Source organism: Suricata suricatta, chromosome 9 (assembly GCF_006229205.1).
Source record: "Suricata suricatta isolate VVHF042 chromosome 9, meerkat_22Aug2017_6uvM2_HiC, whole genome shotgun sequence".
In the NCBI taxonomy this organism is placed as follows: Eukaryota; Metazoa; Chordata; class Mammalia; order Carnivora; family Herpestidae; genus Suricata; species Suricata suricatta.
Genome location: NC_043708.1, coordinates 88,350,171 through 88,375,448, shown reverse-complemented (window position 1 = coordinate 88,375,448; position 25,278 = coordinate 88,350,171). Strand labels below are relative to the sequence as shown.

General features: G+C 37.8%; 1 protein-coding gene across 6 annotated transcripts in view; it reads right to left on the bottom strand.

Annotated features, from left to right (window-relative positions):
* Nucleotides 1–25,278, bottom strand: part of GALK2 (galactokinase 2) — a 125,744-nt gene that overhangs the window by 95,909 nt on the left and 4,557 nt on the right. For 3 of the 6 annotated variants that reach the window (XM_029950673.1, XM_029950678.1, XM_029950677.1), the window contains exons 1-3: nucleotides 20,161–20,459; nucleotides 7,581–7,669; nucleotides 4,021–4,144 (exon numbers count right to left, since the gene is read on the bottom strand). In XM_029950673.1, coding sequence (XP_029806533.1) covers nucleotides 4,021–4,144; nucleotides 7,581–7,669; nucleotides 20,161–20,213 — 266 coding nt within the window. In that variant the 5' untranslated portion in view covers nucleotides 20,214–20,459. Of the gene's footprint in view, nucleotides 1–4,020; nucleotides 4,145–7,580; nucleotides 7,670–9,491; nucleotides 9,537–20,160; nucleotides 20,460–25,278 lie in introns of those variants that run through there. The other 3 variants (XM_029950675.1, XM_029950676.1, XM_029950674.1) reach the window with 3 other exon arrangements.

The following is a 25,278-nucleotide window of genomic DNA, read 5'->3' as shown; positions in this document are numbered from 1 at the left end:
TCTATCAGAATGGCTAGAGTCAAAGGTACAGGATGTGGAGAACACAAAACCTTCATGCATTGTTAGTGGAAATGTAAATTGGTACTGCCACTGGGGAGAACAGTATGGAGGTTCCTCAAAAAATTAAAATCAGGAATACCATATGATCCAGTAATTCTACTACTAGGTATTTACCCAAAGAAAATAAAAACACTAATTCAAAAAGATATATGCACCTCTGTGTTTATTGCAGCACTATTTATAATAGTCAAGATGTGGAAGCAACCATAGTGTCCAAAAATAGATCCATGGATAAGGAAAATGTAATATATATAATGGAATACTACTTAGCCATATAAAAGGATGAGATCTTGCCATTTATGATAACATGAATGGACATAAAAGATATTATATATGTAAAATAAGTCAGACTGAGAAAAACAAATACCATATAATTTCACTCATGTGAGATCTAAAAAAAAAAATGAATAAACAAAAATCAGAATCGGGGCACCTGGGTGGCTCAGTCAGTTAAACATCCAACTTTGACTCAGGTCATGATCTCATGGTTCATGAGTTTGAGCCCCACATCGGGCTCTGTGCTGACAGCTCAGAGCCTGGAACCTGCTTCAGATTCTGTGTGTCTCTCTCTGCCCCTCCCCCACTCATAGTCTGTCTCTCTGTCTCAAAAATAAATAAACATTAATTTTTTTTAAATCAGAATCAAAGAACAAACTGATTTGTTCTCAAGTCAAATAAATACAGAGAACAAACTGATAGTTTCCAGAAGGAAGGGAGTAGGGGAATGGGCAAAATGGGTGAAGGAGAGTGGGAGATACAGGCTTCCAGTTATGGAATGAATAAGTCACAGGAATAGAAGGCACACCATAGGGAATATAGTCAATGATATTGCAATAGTGCTGCGTGGTCACAGATGGTGGCTACACTCGTGGTGAGCACAGCATAAGACATAGAGAAGTTGAATCGCTATGTTGTACACCGGAAACTAATGTAAAATTGTCTATCAACCATACTCAAAAAATTTTTAAATTTTTAAAAAGCTATGGTTTTCAGATAGCGTGATGTTGGCATAAAGATGGACAAATACATCAATAGAACAGAATAGAGTCCAGAAGTAGATCCATACATTTATTGCTTTTCAACACGGGCTGTCAGGATAATTCAATGGGAAAAGATCATCTTTTCAACAAATGATGGGAAACAATTGGATAGCCATATGCAAAAAAATAAACTTCAACCCTGATCTCCTGCTACATACAAAAACTAATTCAAACTAGATCATAAGCCTAAATTCAATAGCTAAAATTATAAAATTTCTAGAAGAAAACACTGGGAAAACTTTTAGTGCCTTGGGTTTGTCAAAGGTTTCTTAAAAAGTCAAAACCTGCAAACCATGAAAGAAAAAAAATCAATAAATTGGACATCATTGAAATTAAAAATCCTTCTTCAAAAGACATTAAAGAAAATGAAAATCCAAGCCACAGACTGGATGGAAATATTTGGAAAACATTAATCTGACAAAGGACTGGTATCTGCAATATAAAAGAAAATCTTACAGGTGAATCATAGAAGATGAAAATCCTGCTTAAAAATGGGCACAAAGAGTGGTGCCTGGGTGGCTCAGTTGGCTGAGTGTCCGACTTCAGTTCACGTCATGATCTCACAGCTCATGGGTTCGAGCCCTGCGTTGGGCTCTGTGCTGACAGCTCAGAGCCTGGAGCCTGCTCCTGATTCTGTGTGTCCTTCTTTCTCTGTCCCTCCCCCGCTCATGATCTGTCTCTCTCTGTCTCTCAAAAATAAATAAATGTTTAAAAAATTTTCTTTTATATTAAGTAGGCTGTGTTTTAGCTTATGGGCAAGTAATAAATTGTATCATTTATCTTGAATGTATCATACATAAGCTGCTATATAACGATTGCCACTTCAAATAGCTGTGAAACTAGGTGATTAACTAGTTGTTACTTAACCTTCTAATTTCTGTATAAGTCTAATTACATGAAATAGAAGTTGGGGTTTTGATTTTTTACTTTGCTTTTCTGTTTGGAGTGTCATTGTAGCTACTGTTATATTCAAAAAAAATTTTTTTTATTTTAAAATGGGCACAAGATTTGAACCAATCCTTCAACAAAGAAGATAAATGGGGTGACAAACATGAAAATATGTCCAACGTCATTGGTTAGAGAAAATAAAATTAAAAACCACAGTGTAACACTACTACGCATTTGTGAGAGTGGATAAAATTTAAAAAGACATGGTAGCAAAAATGTAGAGCAAACTGAACTCTCATAGACTGGTGGTAGAAATGAAAAATGGTACAACCACTTTGGAAAACAGGCTAGTTCTTAAAAAGGTAAACCAGCCGGTCCTAGATATTTACCACCAAAAAAATGAAATACATGTCCACCAAAGTTTGTTCATAAATATCCACAACAGCATAATTTATAATAGCCAAAAGCTAGAATTGATCTAAATGCCTATCAACAGTGAATAAATTATGGTATCTCCATGCAATGAATGTTATACAGCCTGTTGACAATTCTGGAAGACATGCTGCATCCTTCCTCAGAGTCCTGGGAGAATGGGGCCTCTTACCTACAGCAGGGGCTACCTGCTTCCCTAAGTCATTCCCTGTGTTGTCCCCTACTACTCCTGGGGTCATATCCCAAATACTTCGCCTTCATTCAAGTTTGTCTTAAGGCTCTGCTTTTGTCAAAAAATGCAACTGAAACCATATATTCATCATGGTGGAAATGCTTAAGTGAATTTGAGTAAATCGATATGACAAATTATTCTGTTCTCAGTTTTAAATGTTTACAAATGACACACAATTGTGTTTGAGACAATGTGAAGTTTTCTTTAAAAGAATCAACATAAAAGTCAGAAATTTCTATATCTTGCATAAGCTGGTATTGTACCTTATTAAAGGCTCACATAAACTATTTACTGAATGAATGAACATTGCTGCAGGCAAACTGTCCAATGAACAATAAGCCAAAAATAAAATCTGCCAACCATATGCCCAACTCTTTTTTGTAATTAGCAAATCAAATCCATCATACCACACTATAAGCAAGTAGGACTCATCCTAGGAATGCAAAGACACTTCAACATTAGAAAATTCATCATTGTAATACATAGTATTTATTTTTTTTTAATTTTTTTAATGTTTTATTTATTTTTGATACAAAGAGAGACACAGCATGAGAGGGGGAGGGGCAGAAAGAGAAGGAGACACTGGACCAGAAGCAGGCTCCAGGCTCTGAGCTAGCTGTCAGCACAGAGCCCGACACAGGGCTCGAACCCACGAACGTGAGATCTGACCTGAGCCGAAGTCGGAGGCTTAACCGACTGAGCCACCCAGGCGCCCCTACATAGTTTTTCTTAACAGCTCTTCAATATTGAATAGACATTTGATAAAACTCAATTGCCATTAACAAATTTCTTTTTAATCTTGGCAAACTAAGAATTAAAACACAACAGCAAATGAAAAATATGTCCTTAACTTGATAAAGCATATATACTGGAAACTTAAATCTATTATGCACCAGACTCTAAGGTTGACATTGAGCCTACAGCAGTAGAGAGGCAACAGTACCTGAAGTTGCAGAGTTTACAATCTACTGGGGAATACAGGCAAATAAGCAGGTAATTGTAATTCAGCGTGGTAAGAGAAAGAGAATTAGAGTAACATAAGAAAGGCAGGACCACCAACTTTCCTGAAGACAGCTGCCTAGATAGATGATAAATACCTTCTGGGCAAAGACAGAGTTATTTCTGTATGGACCAGTATCTAAAACAATGTCAAGACACATGGTAAGTCTTCAGTAAATGTATTTTAAATGAATGAGCAAGTGGATAAAAAGGAGCAAATATTAAAGAGCGTCCTTAGATTCTTTTGGAAATCAGATACAGATTTTCAATAAATTAAACAATTTATTATAGATTTGATTTCTTCTAAAGAGTCATTGGGCTATCAATGCACATGCATCATTACTCACAGTAGTAATCCTAAATACTCACGGGTACAAGGGATTTGTATTGGCTAGTTGGAGAGTTTGTGTTTTCACAGGTTCCACAGCTATTAACATATCTTGTTCTACAGCCATAGGAAGAACAGAATACCCACAATAATCTATATGTTCTCCTGGAAAAAAAAAAAGAGAGAGTTTTTAACTTTGCTAGTATACGAAACAAGAGAAACTCAGGTAGGTTGACATACAGGAAAAACTTGACCACAAGCCAGGTTTTAACAGAAACTAAAAATACTATGGACAGAAAATGAATCCATTTTCTTTCTTTCCCAGACACCTGAGGCAGAAACTTCTGCTAGTAGAGGTATATTAGTTATTCATTTCTGTTAATTTTTAGACTTCTTTAATCTTCACAGGTTTTTTCTTCTACTTTCTCATTCATAGTGATCATTTTCAAATATTTTATTTTGTGACTAGTTATATGCAGTATCAAGAACCGTAATCTCTCCTTTTTCTGTTGCTCTTTCATATTACCTTTTAAAATATGGACAGCTGCAGCTTTAACACACCCTGCCTTACACAAACATTATGTGAATCTCACTCTCTTTCTCATTAGCCAACATACTGACTGAAGTTGAGGACTTTGTTTTATTTATATTTGTAGCCTAAATAAATGCCTAACAAGTTAGACTTGCATTGGTAAGTTGTTCTGAATGTGCTAGACATAGCTAGGATGACGAAAAAGAAGCTAGAAAAGGTATTTTTACTTTTTTTTAATTTTTTTTTGAAAAGGTATTTTTAATCTGCACTATTTTATATATAATAAGCAAATACAGGAAACAAAACTTCTCCTCTATGCATTCTAATTCCTCAATGAATCATCTGTAGGAATTTTATTTCCTATCAGACCATAATATTTTCTCCAAATTGCTATTTAAACTCAAAGTTGCTATTCATAAGATTGAAGTACAAAATAACAATTCAAGGAAGAAATCAGCCAAATAAGCAATTCATTTCTATTTCCCCAGGACAGGGGACTGTTCCTGTGGCAAATACTAACCAACTAAGAGACACAAAATGAATGGAAGACAATTCAACTGCACAATTGCATTTTTAAGTAAATATTATTCTACATATTATTACAAGTTAGGAAGTCTTTTCTATTTTGATGTGTCCTTTAAAATGAAATGATGAAGGTTGTGGGTTTTTTATGGATTGACAGTTTCATATGGAGAAGTGGTTTTCAAAGCTGCCTCACCAACTTCCTTCAAAGAAGACAGTAATATAAAACAGCGGTTCACAAGTAGAAAACACATAGGCAGAACATGAGGGAAGCACCAGATTATTTAGAAAGGGCACATGTAGATGACAGCCTTCTGGGGATGACAGATTCCTGCCCCCTTCAAAACTGATGGAATATCTCCACTCCCCACCCCACCCCGCATCCCTGTGAGGGGCAGGCGGGGAGCAGGAACTGCTGGCCGGTGAGAACAAGATGATTACATTATGAATATTTTAACAGTAAATATAATAATGCTTTTTAATAACTACTGAAATTCATTTCATCCCAAGCACTAAGTAAATTAACCATATTGGAACATGATCCTCCCCCTTTGTTTAAATCAGAAAATAGTCACCACGTTTACTAAAATAAGAATTATTCCTCAGGGAAATTCTTAGTTTGGTACCCACACCCCCACAGCAAGGGAAAATGGCTCTCTTCTGAGAAAACTACTTTGCAGGCCTCCTGCAACACTCAAGAGTTGCCAATGTCCTCCTCCGCTCGGCTATTTCCAGGCCTTTCCCCATCCTTCAGTTCTTGAAAGGCTCATGCCACATTCTCTCCTCTTCTTTCATCTCTGACTGACTTAGGCACACTGCTCCTCCCTGAATACCTGAGCTATCTCATCCCTGCCCTCACCATCCCAATCCTGCAATAATCAGGAAAACATGCAGGTCAACAACCGAGACCAAGGCCCCAGATCCCTAATCCCTTGACCTCCAGAGAACTTGACCTCCTTTCTGCTTTGGCCATCTAGCACCTTGACAAATCCGGTAATGACTATAGACCTTATCACCTGGAACTTATGAAATTTTACTTTCAAATAGCATATTCTTTACTAACACTTCCCACCCTGCCGTTTCTCTTACTGCTCCTCACACTACCTGTTTATCAGACTGTTCTTTGCCCTCTCTACCTTATAAGCTCCTTCCTGTCTTTCTTCCTTTTTCTACCCAGCGTAGATTCCAGGATTCATATATTTACCTGCTCTCCTAACATTATCACCAATTTCCTGATGCCATTGTCATTCTCTTGCCACCTCAGTCCAAAACAAAACCCCAACCCTAAATCAAACATCAGCACTTTGGAATATTTCTGAGGGAGAAGAATGAACAACTTTGTAGGTTGGTGTTGTTCCAATTCTACAGTCTCCAGCTCTAGCCAGATTTCAATGCTACCCAGCAAAACTTTTGTTCCTTCAGTCATCTCCCTCTCCCACGCTTCACAGGGTTATTCCAAATGTCCCTCCTTCTTAAACCCTAGCCCTTTCATCTAACCCCCGCAAGAACGCAAACTCTCTAAGTTATACATTTATCTACATCAACCTTCATCCTTTTTTCCCCTTGTCTTTGGTTAATAGAATCAAAGGTGACCCTCTTCTGATGCCCTGGAGACCAGCCCCTCTTGCCTTCTTAGGAAATGTGCTCCATCAATTCCTCCCTTCTCAGTTATCTATAATCTCTCTCTCTCCACTGGCTTTACTCCATTCCCCTCTCTCCCTCATTTAACCATACTCAATCATCCCTTTTTTCTTTTAATCCTCCATTATTTGCATCAAAATAAAATAAGATCACCTGAGTTGATAATAATTGTTGGGGCACCTGGGTGGCCCAGTCAGTTAAGCATTTGACTTCGCCTCAGGTCACAGTCTCACAGTTGGTGAATTCAAGGCCCCCATTGGGTTCTGCACTGACAGCTCAGAGTCTGGAACCTGCTTTGGATTCTGTGTCTCCCTCCCTCTCTGTGTCCCTCCCGGCTTGTGCTCTCTCTCTGTCTCTCTCAAGTAAATAAATAAATATTTTTAAAAAGATAATAATAATTTTTGGGTACCTGGGAGTTTTTTTATATGTTTACGCTTTCCATTTTAGAAAGTTCTCTTTCTAATTCCCCTTTGACTCCTGGTTTTTTCTCAGTCCCCCATCCCGTTTTCTCTTGACAGAACCTACTCATTCTTCAGATCACCACCCTTCTTAAAGGGCTTCCCAATATTCTTCTACTACAATGAATAAATGTAAAACCATGAAAATTATTAACCACAATCTAAAAATGTACCCTGCAGCACAGAAAAATCTTTTCATCTCTCATGAAAGTAATATTACCAACCAAGTTTCAACAAATTTAAAAAAAATGGACCAAGTTAACTCTAGTAACATGGACAGGGAAATATGCAATTTCTGGATGCAAAAGCTTAACTTGTACTAAGATACATATGAAATATTCTATTTTTTTCAGTTTTCTAGGGGAAATTTAAGAAAAAATTTTTATTAACAAAAATTTAGATCTTACCAAAGGAGGAAAAAAATTAAGAGAAAGAAATTTTGAAATACCTATTATGTTGACTCTTCCTGGTGCTCGAACATAAAACTTGGGAGTGGACCCAAACTTAGAGTTAAACATCTCCTTTAGCTTCAACAATCTGAATGAAAAAAAAGTAGATTTCAGAATATTCATATAATAGAAAAACCCATCACACACACACACACACACACACACACACACAAATTAATTATCCCTTTTAAAAAAGCAAAATTTTTAACTGACATACTTCTTTGGAAATTCTAGGATAGGACAATACAGTGACTCCCTCAGTGACACAGAGTATATAGCTAAATACCCAGAAGAGTAAAAAACAGATGTACTTAACAGGAAAAATGATTCCCTTCAGTTATAAAGAATATAACATTCTGTATAATTCTCAATGATATTCAGAGAAAAATCTCTTTATCTTAAATAGAAGTAGTATGGGGTAGTATTTCAATTTCCTAGGGCTACCGTAATAAAATACTACAAACTAGGTGACTTAAAATAATAGAAATTTATTGTCTCACTGCTCTGGAAACTAGCAGTCCAAAATCAGAGTGTTAGCAGGGCCGGGCTCCTCTGAAAAACAATCCTGTATGGGAGAAGTCCTCCTTCCCTCTTTCAGTGTCTGCTAGTAGCCCTTTGATCCTTAGCATTCATTGGATTACAGCTGCATCACTCCAAACTTGGCCTCTGTTACCACAAAGAATTCTCCCTATGTGTCTCTATCTGTATGTATCTCAGCTTTTCGTTTTTATAAGGACATCAGTCTCATTACATTAGAGCCCACCTTAACTCACTATCACCTCATCTTAACTTGATTATAGCAGTACATAAAGATGTTAGTCCAGATCAGGTCATGTTTGGAGGTTCCAGGTGGACATGAATGGGGAAGGGAGCACTATTCAAGCCAGTACAGTACAAGTAGTCAAATGAAAACTAACCTGGATATCAGGAGACCACAGTACTAATTTCAATGGGGCAAATCCTATTCCCATGGCTTCTCTTCTTTGAAATTAGAGCAATTGAACTAGATATTCTTTATAGGTCTCATCTAGATCCAAAATTCTTAAAATAGACTTAATTTTATATTGCTAAATCATCTCAGGGCACTTCTATGAATACTCTTCCACTGTTTATAATCCCACATCATAGTGTATCTGATGACAATAAGTATCTCTTAAAGCTACCATATTCAAGACGCCCATTAATTAACTGATCTTAAAAATTAATTAGTTGTAAGAAACAGAAAATCACACCGAGGCAGCTCAAGGAAAAAGGAAATTTATTATAATGGTGGAAAGATATGGAAGGTATTCGAGATGGCCTCCTAGGAATGGCACAGCCATCAGAAACAGTTTATATTAGTGTGTTTGGTTCTCCTTTCATGTCAGATTCTATCAACCCTTCAGACACCATCACTACTCTGCTCAATGCTGTTCACATTTCAGTTGTCTCTATGAGCCTCCTAGTTTCTGTTCCTCCATTCCTTCAGTTTTCATGACACCATGGCCTCGACTCTACAAGATTTAACAGCTCCAATGTCCTAAACTATCTGATTAAGTCTCTGTGTCCATTAATTCAAATCCTCAAAAAACATAATCTGGTTGGCAGAATTTAGGTCCTGTATCCATCCTGGTCCAATTATTTTTCCCAAGAGGGTGAGGTTATTTGATACAAACAAGGTCAGTTGTCTTAGTTACATATATGATTACCTGGGTCCACCCCCTCAGCAGAGGCTGTAGATGACAATAGAAGATGTGGGCAGGGAAACAATAACAGTAACAATTACAGAGATATCAACAGCGCATTATTCCAGACACATTTACTGGATTCCAAGGTAGGTATGGATAATGGTGTCTGTCTAAATCTGAGTTGCCTCATAAATACTCCAAAACCATTTAGCACAAGAACAAACAAATGATATAAACCCTTACCTTTATTATAACTAGCAGACAGAGAATGCACAAACTTCATGTTACCTACAAGAAAGTAAGAGAAAGAACGAGAACCACTCTGACCCACTAGAAAAAGAAACTCAGTGAAAAACAAGAGTAGAGCCAACAAAACTTAATCTAAAACCACAAGAAAGAAAAAAATTCTACCCATTTAAAAATGGGAGGTAGGGAAGGAGAAAAAATAAAAAAATAAACTCACTGATTGCTATATAGGGAACAGGTGAAAGTTAAAAGATATCAATAAGCATGATAAAGCAACATTTTTTAATGTTATAATACAGGTATATGCAAGATTTTATTATTAAACCACTAAAAAAAATTCTTAGGGGTGCCTGTGTGCTTCAGTTGATTAAGCATCCGACTCTTGATCTCAGCTCAGGTCATGATCTCACGGTTCCTGAGTTCAAACACCGCATTGGGCTTGGAGCTGACAGCACAGAGCCTGCTTGGGATTCTGTGTCTCTCTCTCTGCCCCACTTTCCCTGCCTCTCTCACTCTCTCTCAAAATATGAAAACTTAAAAAAAAATTCTTAGAGAGACCATGGCCTGTGCAGTCAGATAGATCTAGGTTCAAAACCCTTCTTTACCACATGATGAGATTCCTTGAGCTCATTTCCTTTATATAGAGTGTAAATATGTCTTGCACAGAATTATTTAGGATATTAAATAAGGGAGTACAGAAAGGATCTAGCTTAGGGCTGGCACGAAGTACTTAAGAAATGCTAGGTTCTTGGGTTCCTTACTGTTTCTATTCTTCAGCATGTGAATAAGAACCCATTAAAAGCAATGAGAGATGGTAGGTAATTAAATAGTTAGCCTATTTAACTTCTATCAGGACTGGAAGCACTGTTGGAATTCTGGGGTGATCTTAATGCTGCTGCTGCTAAACCCTGGTGCTCTCTGCCCTGCATCTTCCATTTTATAGAGAGGGTTGAAACAACTTAGGCTATTTGTCTGTCAAATTATAGATAGAATTATTTAGAATGTTCATGTTTTGGGGGGCGCCTAGGTGGCTCAGCTGGTTAAGCATCCAACTTTGGCTCAGGTCATGATCTTGTGGTTTGCAGAATCGAGCCCCATGTTGGACTCTGTGCTGACAGCTCAGAGCCTGGAGCCTGTTTCAGATTCTGTGTCTCCTCTCTCTGCCTCTCCACTGCTCACATTCTTTCTGTTTCTCACAAAAATAAATAAAAATTAACAAAAAAAAATTTTTAAATGTTCATGTTTTTCAATGAAAGGAAATGGACATAGAAGATAGTAAAAGGCTAAGTTAGAAAAGTCTTCTGCTTTCTCAGAGCATTAAAAAAGATATATAAGTATAAAGATAATCAATAGAACAAGAATATAAATCTTCCTAAATACCAAAGAAATCTCAAAAAATATAGGTGCAAAGAAAGCAGACAGATAAATATAAACTGGTAAATAAAGGAACCCAAAAACTATTCAGAAACTATATTAAAATGCATAATTATAAAATAAAATGAGTTAAAAGCAAACATCAATTACATCAATAAATGTGAATGGGCCTACCTCACTTATTAAAACAAAAAGACTTCAATTAGCTCCAAAAACAGGACCAAACTATATGCTATATACAGACAGCCTAAAACAAAGTCATTCAGAAAGACCAAATATTGAGGAACAGGCAAAGGTATTTCAGGAAAAGGGACACAATAAGAAAACAGAGGTACTAATCCTGACATCAGACATTACCGAATGTTAGCCAAAGAACATATAAGGAAAATTATTAATGCTGAGGGCTGCAATTCAAAATGAAGCTAATAGTTTAAGAAATGCCCTCAAAGGAAATTGCAACCACTTTTATAAGGCAAAAACTATAGGTAATGTAAGGACATATAAATAGAAATACACTAACAATGAGAGACTGTAAGATACCTTCCTCAGTATAAAAACAGATCAGTTTGGGGCACCTGGCGGGCTCAGTCAGTTAAGCATCCAACTCTTCTTGATTTCAGCTTAGATTATGATTTCATGGGTTCATGGGTTTGAGCCCTGCATCAGGCTCTGTGCTGACATCATGGAGCCTGCTTGGAATTCTCTCTCTCCCACTCTCTCTCTGCCCCTCCCCATATGCAAGTGCTCTCTTTCAGTGTCTCTCTAAGTAAATGAATAAAATATTTAAAAAAAAATACCAGGGGTACCTGGGTGGCTCAATCAGTTAAGCGCCTGACTCTTGGTTTTAGCTCAGGTCATGATCTCATGGGTTTGAGCCCCCGTCAGGCTCCACGCTGGCAATGCAGACCCTGTTTGAGATTCTCTTTCTCTTCCTCTCTCTGCCCCTCTCTCACTGTCTCTCTCTCAAAATAAATAAATAAACTTAAAAAAAAAACAGATCAGGTGGGCAAAAGGAAAAAAAGAAAGACCCAAACAACAAAATTGATAAAGTAGATTATGGATGGGTACATATATTTAATATATACTCTGATTATGGGGAATATAACTTAAGAACACATGGAATATTCACAAATATGATCACATATTAGATCATAAAGAACATATCAGTAAATTCCATGAAGTAAAAATACTAATAACAACTCTAAACTCAATATAGTAAAACTCAAAATTATTAAGATCAAACCACAAAAAGGTTTTCTAACCTACTAATTTTTTTGTTTTTATTTTTATATTAATTTTTTAAAATTTATATCCAAGTTAGCATATAGTGCAACAATGATTTCAGGAGTAGAATCCTTAAAGCTCCTTACCCATTTAGCCCCCCCCATCTCACAACCCCTCCAGTAACCTTCTGTTTGTTCTCCATATTTATGAGTCTCTCATGTTTTCGTCCCCCTCCTTGTTTTTATATTATTTTTGCTTCCCTTCCCTTATGTTCATCTGTGTTGTATCTTAAAGTCCTCATATGAGTGAAGTCATATGATATTTGTCTTTCTCTGACCAATTTCACTTGGCATGATACCCTCTAGTTCCATCCACGTAGTTGCAGATGGTAAGATTTCATTCTTTTTGATTGCCAAGTAATGCTCCATTGTGTGTGTGTGTGTGTGTGTGTGTGTGTGGTATATATATATATCACACACACACACACACACACACACACACACACACACACACACATATATATATACTACGTCTTCTTTATCCATCGATAGACATTTGGGCTCTTTCCATACTTTGGTAATCTACTAATTTTTAAAGTGCCTTTTAACTCTTGGGTGAATGAGGAAATGAATTGAAAATTCAGTTCAAAATGGATTCTTTTTTCCATTTCTATAGAAATTTTTATTTTATTTTATTTTATTTTAAAAAAATTTTTTAATGTTTTTTTCTAATTTATTTTTGAGAGATAGAGAGAGACAGTGTGAGCAGAGGAGGGTCACAGAGGGGAAGGTACACAATCAGAATCAGGCTCCAGGCTCTGAGCTAGCTGTCAGCACAGAGCCCTACACAAGGGGCGAACCCACAAACCATGAGATCATGACCTGAGCTGCAGTCAGACGCTCAACTGACTGAGCCACCCAGGTGCCCTATAGAAAATTTTAATAGACCAATTACAAGTAATAAAACTAAATCATTATTAAAAACTATCAAAAAAAGGTTCAGAACCACATAGGTAAATATGAATTTTACCAAACATTTAAAGAAGACTTCATACTTATTCTTCTCAAACTAATAAAAAAAAATTAAGAGGAAGGAAAGGTTTTAAAAAAACAGTTCAGAGAAGGAAGAAATGAACAGAAAGTATAGAATTTCTAATAATAATAATACTATATATCAAAATCTATGGGATACATTTAAAACAGTCAAAAAATCCTACAGCCCTAACACTTTTGTCAACACAAATGAAAGAATGATAATAAATGAACTAAATTCTCAGCTCAATAAGCTAGAAAAAGAACAAAATTAACAAAAAGAAATCATAAGAAAGGACACAAGAAAGAAAAAAGAAAAAAGCAATGATGTAGGGAATACAAAAACAGTAGACCTAATTAAGTTAAAATTCTTACTTTAAAATAAAACTTTAAATAGATAAGCCACAAGCTAATTAATTAAGAAAATGGCAGATAATAAAGCACAAATACACAAAATAAGAAATGACAATGGGGAAATAATATTAAGCAGAATAATATTGGACAGTACCTAACAAAACTATATTGGCATTCATTTCTAGCCATGTCTAAGAATTTACCCTGAAGGTATACCTTCAGCAATATGAAAGAACATATGCATGAGATTACTTATTAAAGAATTGTTTGTAATTGCAAAATACTGGAAACTTCAAAACTCTCATATAGAAGAGTTTTTAATAAAGTATGGCCTATCTACAAAATGAAGTATTATGACTATAAGAATACAGTTTCTAGAAACTTTTATCAAGTGACTTCCAAAATAATTTGTTACAAGAAAAAAGGAAATGAGGGGTGCCTGAGTGGCTCGGTCGGTTAAGCGGCTGACTTCAGCTCAGGTCAAAATCAAGTAGTTCGTGAGTTTGAGCCCCGCATCAGGCTCTCTGCTGTCAGTGTAGAGCCTAGTTCAGATCTTCTGTGGTGCTCTTTCAGCCCCTCCCCTACTTGCACCCTCTTTCTCTCAAAAATAAATAAGCATTAAAAGAAAAAGAAAAGAGCAAATGAAATGCTGAGAGGGCCTAGAATCATTAACAACCCAGCAATGAGCATTCCCAGTGTTCAGATCTTGGTTTCAAAAGGAAACAGAGCTCGTTAAAGAAATAATTCCAGCACCAGGGCAGAAGAAGTACCATAGGAATCTGAAACATCTTGCTGTGCTAGAAAGTTGGGAAGTGCTCAGATAATGATAGTGACATGTTAGGTCACAGGAGCTCACGTAAGGAAACTCCCACTGCCCAAATCTGGAAAAATTTGAGCATCAAAATAGCAATAAGGGTAACGGAGTATAACCCACAGAATAAAATAAAAACCAATGAGCCCACACTGACATAAATAAGTGGAAGAAAAGGGAAAACACTTCATTACACTAGAATGCCAAATAATAAACATTAAAAAAATTGAAAAACTAGAAAATCACATTTATAATTCATACAGGCAAGGGTCATCAATGGATGCTAAAAGCAGTAAATGAAAGTTTGATAAGAACAGAATATTAACATATTCCTACAGTATTTCACCAAAATATTCTTAGTAATTATGGAAGAAAAAAATTATAACTTTGCAGTAGAAAAATCAGGCAGTGTCTCCTTAACCAAGGGATCCAAACAAACAGCATTGATAATGGGACAAATAGGCCTCATGTGCCCCTTGATAATAATGTACTAAGAAAACAAAGTTACTTTCTTAAGTATTTGTACCAAAAAAGGGATGGAGCAAATCTAATCATAAATGTTAGATAAACTCTGTTAAAAGAGACATTTTTTAAAGTATAATCATGACTTACACAGATTTTAAATGAAAATGTTAAAGATTTTACTTCTCTCATTAATGACAGAACCCGTATGATATTGTAACCAGCTGAAGTAGAATCCAAAGTACCACTCATATGCAGTCACCTAAGGAATGCTGAAATGAATTTACAAACGGATGCAAACGAGCAAAACTGGTTAATAGCTCGGAGCAGCAGTGAACCGCATTCCACAGGCGCAGTTTGCAATTTCTATGGACAAGAATCATTTGCACTGCTGTCGGTTTTCTATGACTTACAGAGCTTTAAACCTCGAAATACAACAAAAGGCTCAGAGCCACATAGAAATCAGATAACCTGGAAGGGTATTTTAGGCAACTTCTGGTTCTCCTTGGAGGTACCCAGTAATCTTCTGGTCTTTCAAAGATTTTTACAATATTTCCTACAACCAAGATTTTAAGATATTCTATAAAATAACCAGTCATGAAATACAAAAGACACAGCAACTGTTCCACAATGAAAGAAGATTTAAAAGACAAGAACTAAATGCGAAGTGTGTCCTCGATTGGATTCTGACCAAGAAAAAAAAGGTTTGTTTTATTTTTCTATGAGGGACACTGATGGGATTATTGGCGGTACTTTGAAGCCTGTCAATTAGATAATGCTGCATGAATGTGAATTTCCTGATTTAGACCTTGTGTTCTGGTTATGCTGGAAAATGTCCCTGAATCTAGGAAACACACTCAAATATTTAAGATCAAAGAGGCATTATGTCTTCAACTTCATCTCAAACTGTTCAGGAAAAAATACGTAACAGAAAAACTAATAAAGCAAATATGGTAAAAAGTCACCATTTGAGGAATCTGGGATAAGAGTAGCCAGCCAGTAGTTTTTGGACTAGATTTGACATTATGGAAGTCATATTATTTCAAAATAAAAAGTTTTTTTTTTAAAAAGAAGCATTTACTGAGGCGTTACTAAGTATTCTATTTAGAAAGGAAATTGGTTATAACCCTCTAGGAATATAAAACTCTGGCAGAAAAGAGAGGTAGTTAAGCTGAAAAGTGCAATACAGAGAGATAATAGAGCGATAAGCCCAGACAAATGCAATCCTTTGGGAGCACAGAGGAAAGATATTTTGTCCCTACTGTGGGAAATGTGGACAGTAAAATAAATCTAGAAGGGGGAGCCGAAGTTAGAGAAGGCTCTTCAAAGAGATAATAGCTAAACTGAAAGATGATGTCAGACAAGTGGCATGGGGTGATGCATTCTAGGTAAATGAAAAGGTCCAGCATGGTACATTCAAAAAATTATAATTAGGGTTTTTAGTACATCAGAGGAGGAGCCTGGTGGTAATCAAGCCCCAGATCTCAAAGAGCTTAGTATGCCATATGCAGGAACCTGGCTTTTAACCCACAGGCAATGGATGTGAATACACATTTAAGGATATTGATATGAGTCAACTTCACACCTGAAAAACTCACTTTTTCAAGTATTTGAAAGATGGATAATAGGAAGGCAAAGCAACAACAAATCCATTAGGTAGCCATTTGTAGTAAACCAAGAGAAAAGTCTGATTGGGATAGAGAAGGATGAAAATAAAGTGATACTAGGAAAGTCAAATTCACAGAAATTGGTGACCAATTAGAAGTGAGAAAAAGTGAAAAATAGGGAGAAGCATATGATAACTCCTAGTTTTCTGACTTCCATAACTCCACTGGCTTCAATAGAGGTTCATGTTGTTTCTGCTTATGAAAATCATATGCAGACAAACTTCAAGTTCTGCTGAACTTGAATCCTTATTATTTTGCTTTTCTAGGCAGTGAAAACAAAAACAAGGTGGAGTGCTAACAACAGAGTTAGAACACGTCTCCTAAAATGGGTTGTAATACAATGATTTTGAGTTATTATATGTGTCATTTTCCCAGACTACCTCAGAAGGCAGCCTGTGCACGCCTTCTAGAAACTGCTCAGCCCTGGAGGCTTACCGTTCAACATTCCTCCCTTTGAAATTCAAATGTATGGAGGCTATAAAAGGAATCAAGAAAAGTATATCTTAAGAACAGAAAGAACTGAAGTCTACAGGGTTTTTTTTAAACCTCATACTTAATCCTCTAATAATGAAGCAGTATGGCTATAATTGGGGGAGTAGCTGGACTTTCCACTCTGAGGTAGTCACCAGTGAGACTCCACCTTTTAAAATGTAGTCACTTAAAGTATTCACACACACATCCCAGACGAGTACAATGAGCACTTTCAATATGAAAATAACAGCTCCTACAAAGAGTACACTATTAAAGGCAGAGTTGGCTGGGGCACCTAGGTGGCTCAGTCAGTTAAGCGTCCAGCTTCAGCTCAGGTCGTGATCTCACGGTTCATGGGTTCGAGTTCCACCTCAGGTTCTGAGCTGACAGCTAGCTCAGAGCCTAGAGCCTGTCTTCAGATTCTGTGTCTCCCTCTCTCTCTGACCCTCCCCTGCTTACACTGTCTCTCTCTTTCTCTCTCAAAAATAAGTAGAACATTAAAAAAAATTTTTTTAAGGCAGAATTGGCCAAAATATCACTACACAAATTGCGAATCTGGTGCTCTGAATGCTTTTGACTTAAGATCCTTGTTTATTTAATAGCAGTTTTAGTAACAGAACTTGAGAAAACAAATTGCCTGCAGTAAATGAAGTGTATTTTACTCTATAGATTGATTCTCAAAGGACACTAGGATGAATATAGGGATAGACCATATGCAGAGGTGAAGGAATTAAAATTTCAGGAGAGAAACAGTGTGCCTGGCTGGCTCATATGTGTTATGTACATGTTTTTGAAATAAAGAGAGTGCAAGTGAGTAAGAGGGGCAAAGAGAGGAGTGAATCCATGCTCAGAGCAGAGCCTGACGGGTAGGGGGGATCAATCCCACAACCTTGGGATCATCACCTGAGCCAAAGTCAAGAGTCAGATGCTCAAGGGACTGAGCCACCCACATGCCCCAAGCTTTAATGAATATATTTTTAAATAATACAAATCTTTCATATTAAGAATGCATTCATGCAGCATTATTATTCATGGCACCAAAAAGTGCAAGCGACAATCCAAATGTCCATCAACCGATGAATAAACAAAATGTGGTGTTATCATACAATGGAATACTATTCCATTTATATATAAAAAGGATTAACATACTGATGACATGTTACAATATGGATGAACCTTGAAACTACTTTCTTGTGAAAGAAGTCAGTTCACAAAAACCCACATATTATGTGATTCCATTTATTTGAAATGTCCAGAATAAAAAAACCTATAGAGACAGAAGGTACATTAGTGGTTGCTTAGGGCAAGGGGCTGGGGGTGATAGTTTAAGAGATACAGAGTTCTTTAGGGAATGATGAAAATGTTCTAATTTTGATTATGGAACGGGTATACAATCCTGTGAATATACTAAAAACCGTTTAGTTATAAATTCTAAGCAGGTGAACTGTATGGTATGTGAATTATATATCAATATATATCAAAGCTGTTACAAAAAATAATAATCCAACAATTTAAAAGTTAATTCTAAAGAGAAGACACACCACTGCTAAGAATGCAAAGAAAGCTAGAATGTGAAGTAGTCTTATGGTACAGGGAACCTGCAAGATTAGAAGGCAAAGAAAAGAATAGAGCTTCTATTTCTATTTGACATTTATATAAAAAATATAAAAAAGAAATTAAGATTCCTGAAGTTTTCAATGTGGTTGATTAGTGCCTTTACTCAGATAATCACGTACCTTGTGAAGCTGAAGAGGCATTCTAAAGAAATAGCAGGAATCCCAAAAAAGACAGTCTGGCTGTGGGGGCCTTATGCATTTTCCCCCCTTCAGCACATTACAACACGTGACCAGTTCGGTGGATTTATAGGTATACTATCTAGATTTAACTGAACTGATCCTTGCTAAAATGAGTAAGTGGCTGAAACACTGCTTGAAGCTTATAACTGTATTTCATGCACAAGTGAAAAGACAATTGCAGAGCACAATTACCTGACTGCTACGAAGATCTCTTCAGCAGCTAGCACAGAATGATAAATATTAACACTGCATATCTGCCACACGAATGAGTATTATGGAAGTCGTAAAAGGCAAGAAACATCTGTAAGGAAGCCTAGGAAACAATTCTTCACTTTTAATACATGATACCATCATTCTCCTTACCCCACAGGGTAACTATGGAAATATCAAGCATTATGATTAAATCATATCAAATCGAAACACAGAAGAAATTTATTCATGGGTATGTTTTATGTAAAAAAAACTAAATTACAAGGGGCCAGATTGTTTTCATATAACAAATTCCTCATGCATCTTACTTCACAATGTGTCCTAATTAATTCAAGTATATAAGGGCAATAGTACCTTGCTAGGCCAGAGACATACACAAGTAGTCTAAAGCCCTGGCTGTCTCCATAACCAAAATTATGTTTCTTTTTAACTAACTAAAGACCCAATGTTTGCTTTCTTAAGGGTGAAAAAAGCACCTGCAAGTTTTAGTAAGTTATATTATTATCAACTGTCACGTGACAGTGAGAAACCAGGAAGTAGGGAGAGCTTAAGGACTTAGAAAAGTTAACTGGGAAAATGGGAGAGAGAAACCAAACTTAGAAAAGCCTCCAGGCTAATATGTAGCAGGTTAGAGACTTCACTCTGAATTTCCATCTTAGGTCAGAACTAATAAGTATTTCTACAAAGTATCTGCAAGATCCCCTCAAATGAAAAGATCCTCCACTAGGTATCACTATCACTAAGCAAAGTTATTCTGCAGCTAGGTAGTGGCAGCAGATTAAGTCCTTACGTGATGATTCATAGATTTTTATGGTTTATTTAAAAGGATGCAGAGGCCAGGAGGGAAGGGGTGATTTGGGTTTGCTTTGGGGCTTTTTGCTTGTTTGTTTTCAATGAATATTTTAGAAAGGGGGCTTTAAAAAAGCACGATCGGCTGGCAGGCAAGAAAAAGAAAGGGGTTCAAAGTAAATTTGGGCACATCTGCTAAAGCCCAGCACGAAGAGTGTACCACATTCATTCAGCAAGAAAGAAAAGAAGGATCCTCACAGACGGAAAAAAACACCCAACCCTTGGTAGGAATCAAGGTGGAAAGAGTTTGCGGCGTGGTCTTTGTCGCAAGCCCAGCCGCGCAGCCTTATAAAATCCCAAGGATTCTGTGCACTCTGAGGAGCAAAAGCAGCCCCCAGCGAAGGGCCAGCAGTCCTGGCACTGTTTGCACCTCGCCTACCCAGGCGATCCCAGAGCGCGTCATCTCCTCTCCCCCACCTGGGATGTTCCGCCACTTGGACTCGACGCGTGGCAGGGCCCTCCGAAGCCATATTTCGCTAGATCCTTCTTTCTTCCAGTGTCAACTGGCGAAGCAGAGCTCCCAAGGTAATCACGAGACATCTGCTGCAGGAGTCTGTTCTTCCGGGCGACAGCAGCCCTCACCCAGCGGAAATCCTGCAGCTCCGCTGAGGTGGCCGCTGCCAGTCGGCCCCGCCTACGGCTCCTCCTCCCTGGGCCCCAGGGCTCCGAGCGCCTGCGGCACTGTCAGGTACCGCACCGCGCTGCTCAGCTCCGGGGGACCCTTAGCTTGGAAGAAGCTAAGGAGGTTTATTTTCTGCACCCTGGGGCCTAAGTGTGAGAACACAATCATAACCTAGCGCCTCAGGTTGCATTTTCCTTTCTTTTCTTTTTTTTTCTTTTTTCAGTTTTTTTTTTCCTTTCATGACCAGCAGCTACACCCCGAATAAAACTAAATTGTTAATACCGTTAGTGTGGATTATTTCAAAATCAGACAGTATAAAATTGATGCCGCATTTGATTTAAATCTTTCTGCTTATTTCCAGAATAGAGGCATCAGTGGACCTTACCAGAACACAAGTAATAATGAAAAGATGAAAATGCATGTCTTTTGGGGTGCTTGGGTGGTTCAGTAGGCTAAGCGTCTGGCTCTTGACTTTGAGCTCAGGTCATGATCTCACGGTGGGTGAAATGGAGCCCTGGGTCCTCTGTGCTTTCAGTGCAGAGCCTGCTTGGGATTTTCTCTCTCTCTCTCTCTCTCTCTCTCTCTCTCTCTCTCTCTCTGCCCTCCCACACATGCATGGGTTCTCTTGCACTCGCTCTCTCAAAATAAATAAACCTTTTTTTAAGAGAGAAAATACTTGTCTTTTAAACTGGAAGAGCCTTTGCATCCGGAGCAACCCCTTCATTTTTTCAGTTACCTAGAGAAATCCCAAATTTCAGACCTACTTTTAGACTTCTCATAAGTTCTGCATATTTATTTTCTTTTGTACTATTATCTATATCACCAGCTCCACCATCACTGCCACTACCACAAAGTAAGCAAGCTGAGGGCAGGAGTGTATGTAAGGGAGCACCTGGCAAGATGAAATGAACGACTGAAGGGTAAAGCGACTTCCTAAGACCACACTGTTAACTGGGAGCAAAATGTGAATTGTCAGTTGAGCACTGTCATTGGTGCTTTAGTTCACAGGGGAATCATGGGATGATTGGTGCAAAACATAAAGAACTTACAGATTTCTGTAAAGGAAAGAAACAAAGACAAATTTGGAATTACAATATAATTGTGTCTGCTCCCTGCTTTGCCTCCACACCACGCACCATTCTGAAAATAGGTAGTTTATTTCATAAACCTGGTTTGGAGGTATGGTCACCATTTTGGGTAGGAATAAAAACAAATCGGCATTAAAGATACCAAAATGGCAAACAACAATAATATTGTAAACGTGTGCAACTGTATTTTTACAAGAGACATTTTTTACAAGGTTGATGTCAGTGTAAGGAATGAAAACTAATATGTCTCACACCCTCTTTTTGCACGTTCTTCCTATGGCAACTTTAGAGATAAAAGACATAACTGCAGTATAAATCACTCTGAAGGGTTAAAGATAAAAACATTTATTAAGTACTCTGTAACACCATGCATTTACATACATCTTTTTTTTTCCATCTCAAGAGACTGAGGTAGCTTCAAAGGAACACTAACTAAGCAAGGCCATTACTCTATAAGGTGGAGATGGAATGAAATCATGCAAACCGTGTTCCTCAGAACTCAGGACGAAAAAGGGATTAAATGTAGGTGGAAATAACATTTTGATAAGGTACTTAGGTTGGTTGGTAAGATCAAGGGAGGGGCACTTTGGTGGCTCAATTGTTTAAACATCAGAGTATTGACCTCAGGGTCCTGAATTCAAGCCCCACATTGGGCCTTATGCTGGGTGTGAAGCCTACTTAAAAAAAAAAAAATCAAGAGATTATGCTCCAACAACAACAAAAACAGATAGTCATCAATTTAAATGCCTTTGAAAAAGAGAAAACTCCTTCCCTAAGTGAAGTATGTACTTTACGCTATAGCCAAAGTTAGGGTCTTTATCACCACCCTCTACCCGCCCCCCTCCAACCCCACCCACATCTTCGCTATAGCTATGGCAGTAGCTGGGTTTCTCTACAACCACAGCTGCTGTTGGGAAGGCCATCTCACAGGGCTCCTGCTCTTGCTGGGCTCAGTTAGAACCATTTCTTCCTTTTGCCCGTGAAAGGACACAGGTCTAAGCCAAACTGACTCCATGACAGGCTTCAAGTTTCCCCTCTGACCTGGGAGGCCTACGTGCTGGTTTCTCAGAATCATTAGACAATAAAAAGGCACAGATTGCTCAACTAGGGACCACCCTAGTAACACCCAATCAGAAGCAGCCAACTAAAATGCTTAACATTCCTAAGAGCAGGCTAGTTACACCCTATGTGAGGGTCCTGGGTCCTGGGTCTACTCTGTGATTGGTTAACACTCTAAATGTTGTAATTGGATAAACCTGCTGTCAATAATATTGTGTAATAATAATTGGATCACTGTACCTATGTCACAATTTCCTGTAACTCCCCCTTCCCAAACCCATAAAAGCCCTACCCCACCTTTGTTCGGGGCTCTCAGCATGGATCCACCACTCGGTAAAGTCTGTGAGCCCGAGTTTAGGCCCCGGCGAGCCTAAACCCGTAATAAAGCCCTTTGCTTTTGCATGCATGATTCGGTCTCCCTGGCGGTCTCTGGGTTTTGGGGGATGATAAAGAAATCTTGGGTACAACAGTTAAAGTTGCTGCCAATACTGTTGTACAATTATGATTGGATCAGTGTACCTGTGTCTCAATTTCCTGTAACTCCCCCTTCCCAAAATCCATAAAAACCCTGCTCAGCCCTTGGTTGGGGCTCTCAGCACGGATCCACTTCGCTGGCAAAGTCTGTGAGCCCGAGCTTAAGCCTGGCGAGCTTAGGCCCGTAATAAATGCCCTTTGCTTTTGCATGCATGACTTGGTCTCCCTGGTGGTCTCTGGTTTTGGGGGATGATATTGCGATCTGGGCATAACACCCCTTCAGGCTGTCGAGAGGTGGCAAAGATTTCCAGCCTGATGCTAGTCCCTGGGTGTTTCACAATCATTGTTGGTTCCCTCAACCCTGACCCCATCTCTGTTTCCATCTCTGTAAATACTCCTTTCATTAACTTTTTAAAAAAATAATATCAGTGGTTTTTAGGTTTTATTAAGTCCAGTTGATTTTTTTAAGTAAGCTATATGCCCAATGTGGGGCTTGAACTCATGACTCTGAAATCAAGAGTCTGACGCTCTATCAACTGAGCCAGGCAGGTGCCCTCAGTCCCTTCGTTAAATTTTTAATTAACTCCCCTGAGTATACCATGAGTTTCCTGTCCAGATCCTAATTCAAAAGGAGTCTTCCTTTTTTGCCTCCTAGGATACAGCCTCTCTCAATAAATGTATCAAAACATTTTTTAAATGGTCAGTCTGAAAGGATGCCAAATTATGAGCCTATTTGGGGTAACTGTATATTTCAACCTAGACAGGTGAAGGATCATGAATGCTAGAATTTACTTAAACATATCACATTTTTATTGAGCATTTTCTTTTTTTTAATGTTTATTTATTTTGAGAGAGAGACAGCATGAGTGGGGGAAGCACAGTGAAAGAGAGGGACAGAGAAAGAATCCCAAGCAGGCTCCACACTGTCAGCACAGAGCCCAATGGGGCTTGATCTCATGACCATGAGATCCTGACCTAAGACAAAATCAAGAGTCAACACTTAACTGACCGAGCCACCCCTATGCCCCTATTGAGCATTTTCTGTAGACAAGGCACATGCTTAGTTTCAGGGGGTTCAGAGGCAACTAAGATAGCTAGCTGTGTCCTCGAGGAGCTTTCAGCCTAATAGAGTATAAAATAGTCATAACAGAGTAACATAAAGTTGTCAAAAATATACTTTAAAGAGGTCAAATCATATTGAGAATTAAATATCAATTATTTTCAACAGAGGTGCCAAGACAATTTAACACAGAACAAATCATCTTTTCAACAAATAATGCTGGAACAATTTGATATCCATTTGTAGAAAAAAAAATAAGCCTCCACATTTACCTCATAGTAAATACAAAAATTAAACTTGACATGGGTCAGAGTCCTAATGTAAGACTTGAAATTATATAAAAATTTCCATAAGAAAACATTAAAAAAAATCTGAATGCACTTGGTTTTGGCAAATATTCCTTAATAAAACATAAGAAGCATAAAGCTCTTACAACTCAGTGGTAATAAGACAAATAACCCAATTTAAAAATGGGCAAAAGAATTGAAGAAATACTTCTCCAAAGAAGATACATGGATGACAAATAAGCACATGAGAAGATGTTCAAAATTAGTCATTAAGGTGTGCAAGTTAAAACCACAATGATATACCACTACTCCTGCTAGAGCGGCTGAAATGAAAACAAAGGACCACACTGTGTGTTAACTAGGATGTTGTGCCAGTGGAACTCTTATATACTGCTGGTAGATATGCAAAATGGCACAATCACGTAAAAAACAATTTAAGAGTTCTAAAGTTAAGCATACATCTACCATATAATCCAACCATTCTATCGCGAGGTCTTTATCCATATTCACATCTATTACTACATAACAAGATTGCCACAAACCTAGCCATATAATTACCACATAATTTCGATGGTTCAGTAGTCAGGGTGTGGCTTAGCTGGATCCTCTGCTTTAGGGTCTCACAAAGTTTTATCTGAGGTTCAACTGGGGACAGATTCATTTCCAAGATCACTTGTTAGCAATACAGTAAAACCCTGGATTGTGAGTAACTTGTTCTATGAGTGTTCCACAAGACAAGTGAACATTTCTCATAAATTTTAACTTGATAAATGAGCAATGTCTTGCAATACAAGTAGTACATGACATCAGATGTCACATGACCACAACCGAGCCAATGGTTCTTCTCTCTCTCTCTCTCTCTCTCTCTGTCTTAGTGTCTCTGAGGGACTGTGGATGATCATCTCCCATGCTTGGATGCTGTCTCAGGCCACAGTGTTTGGCAGA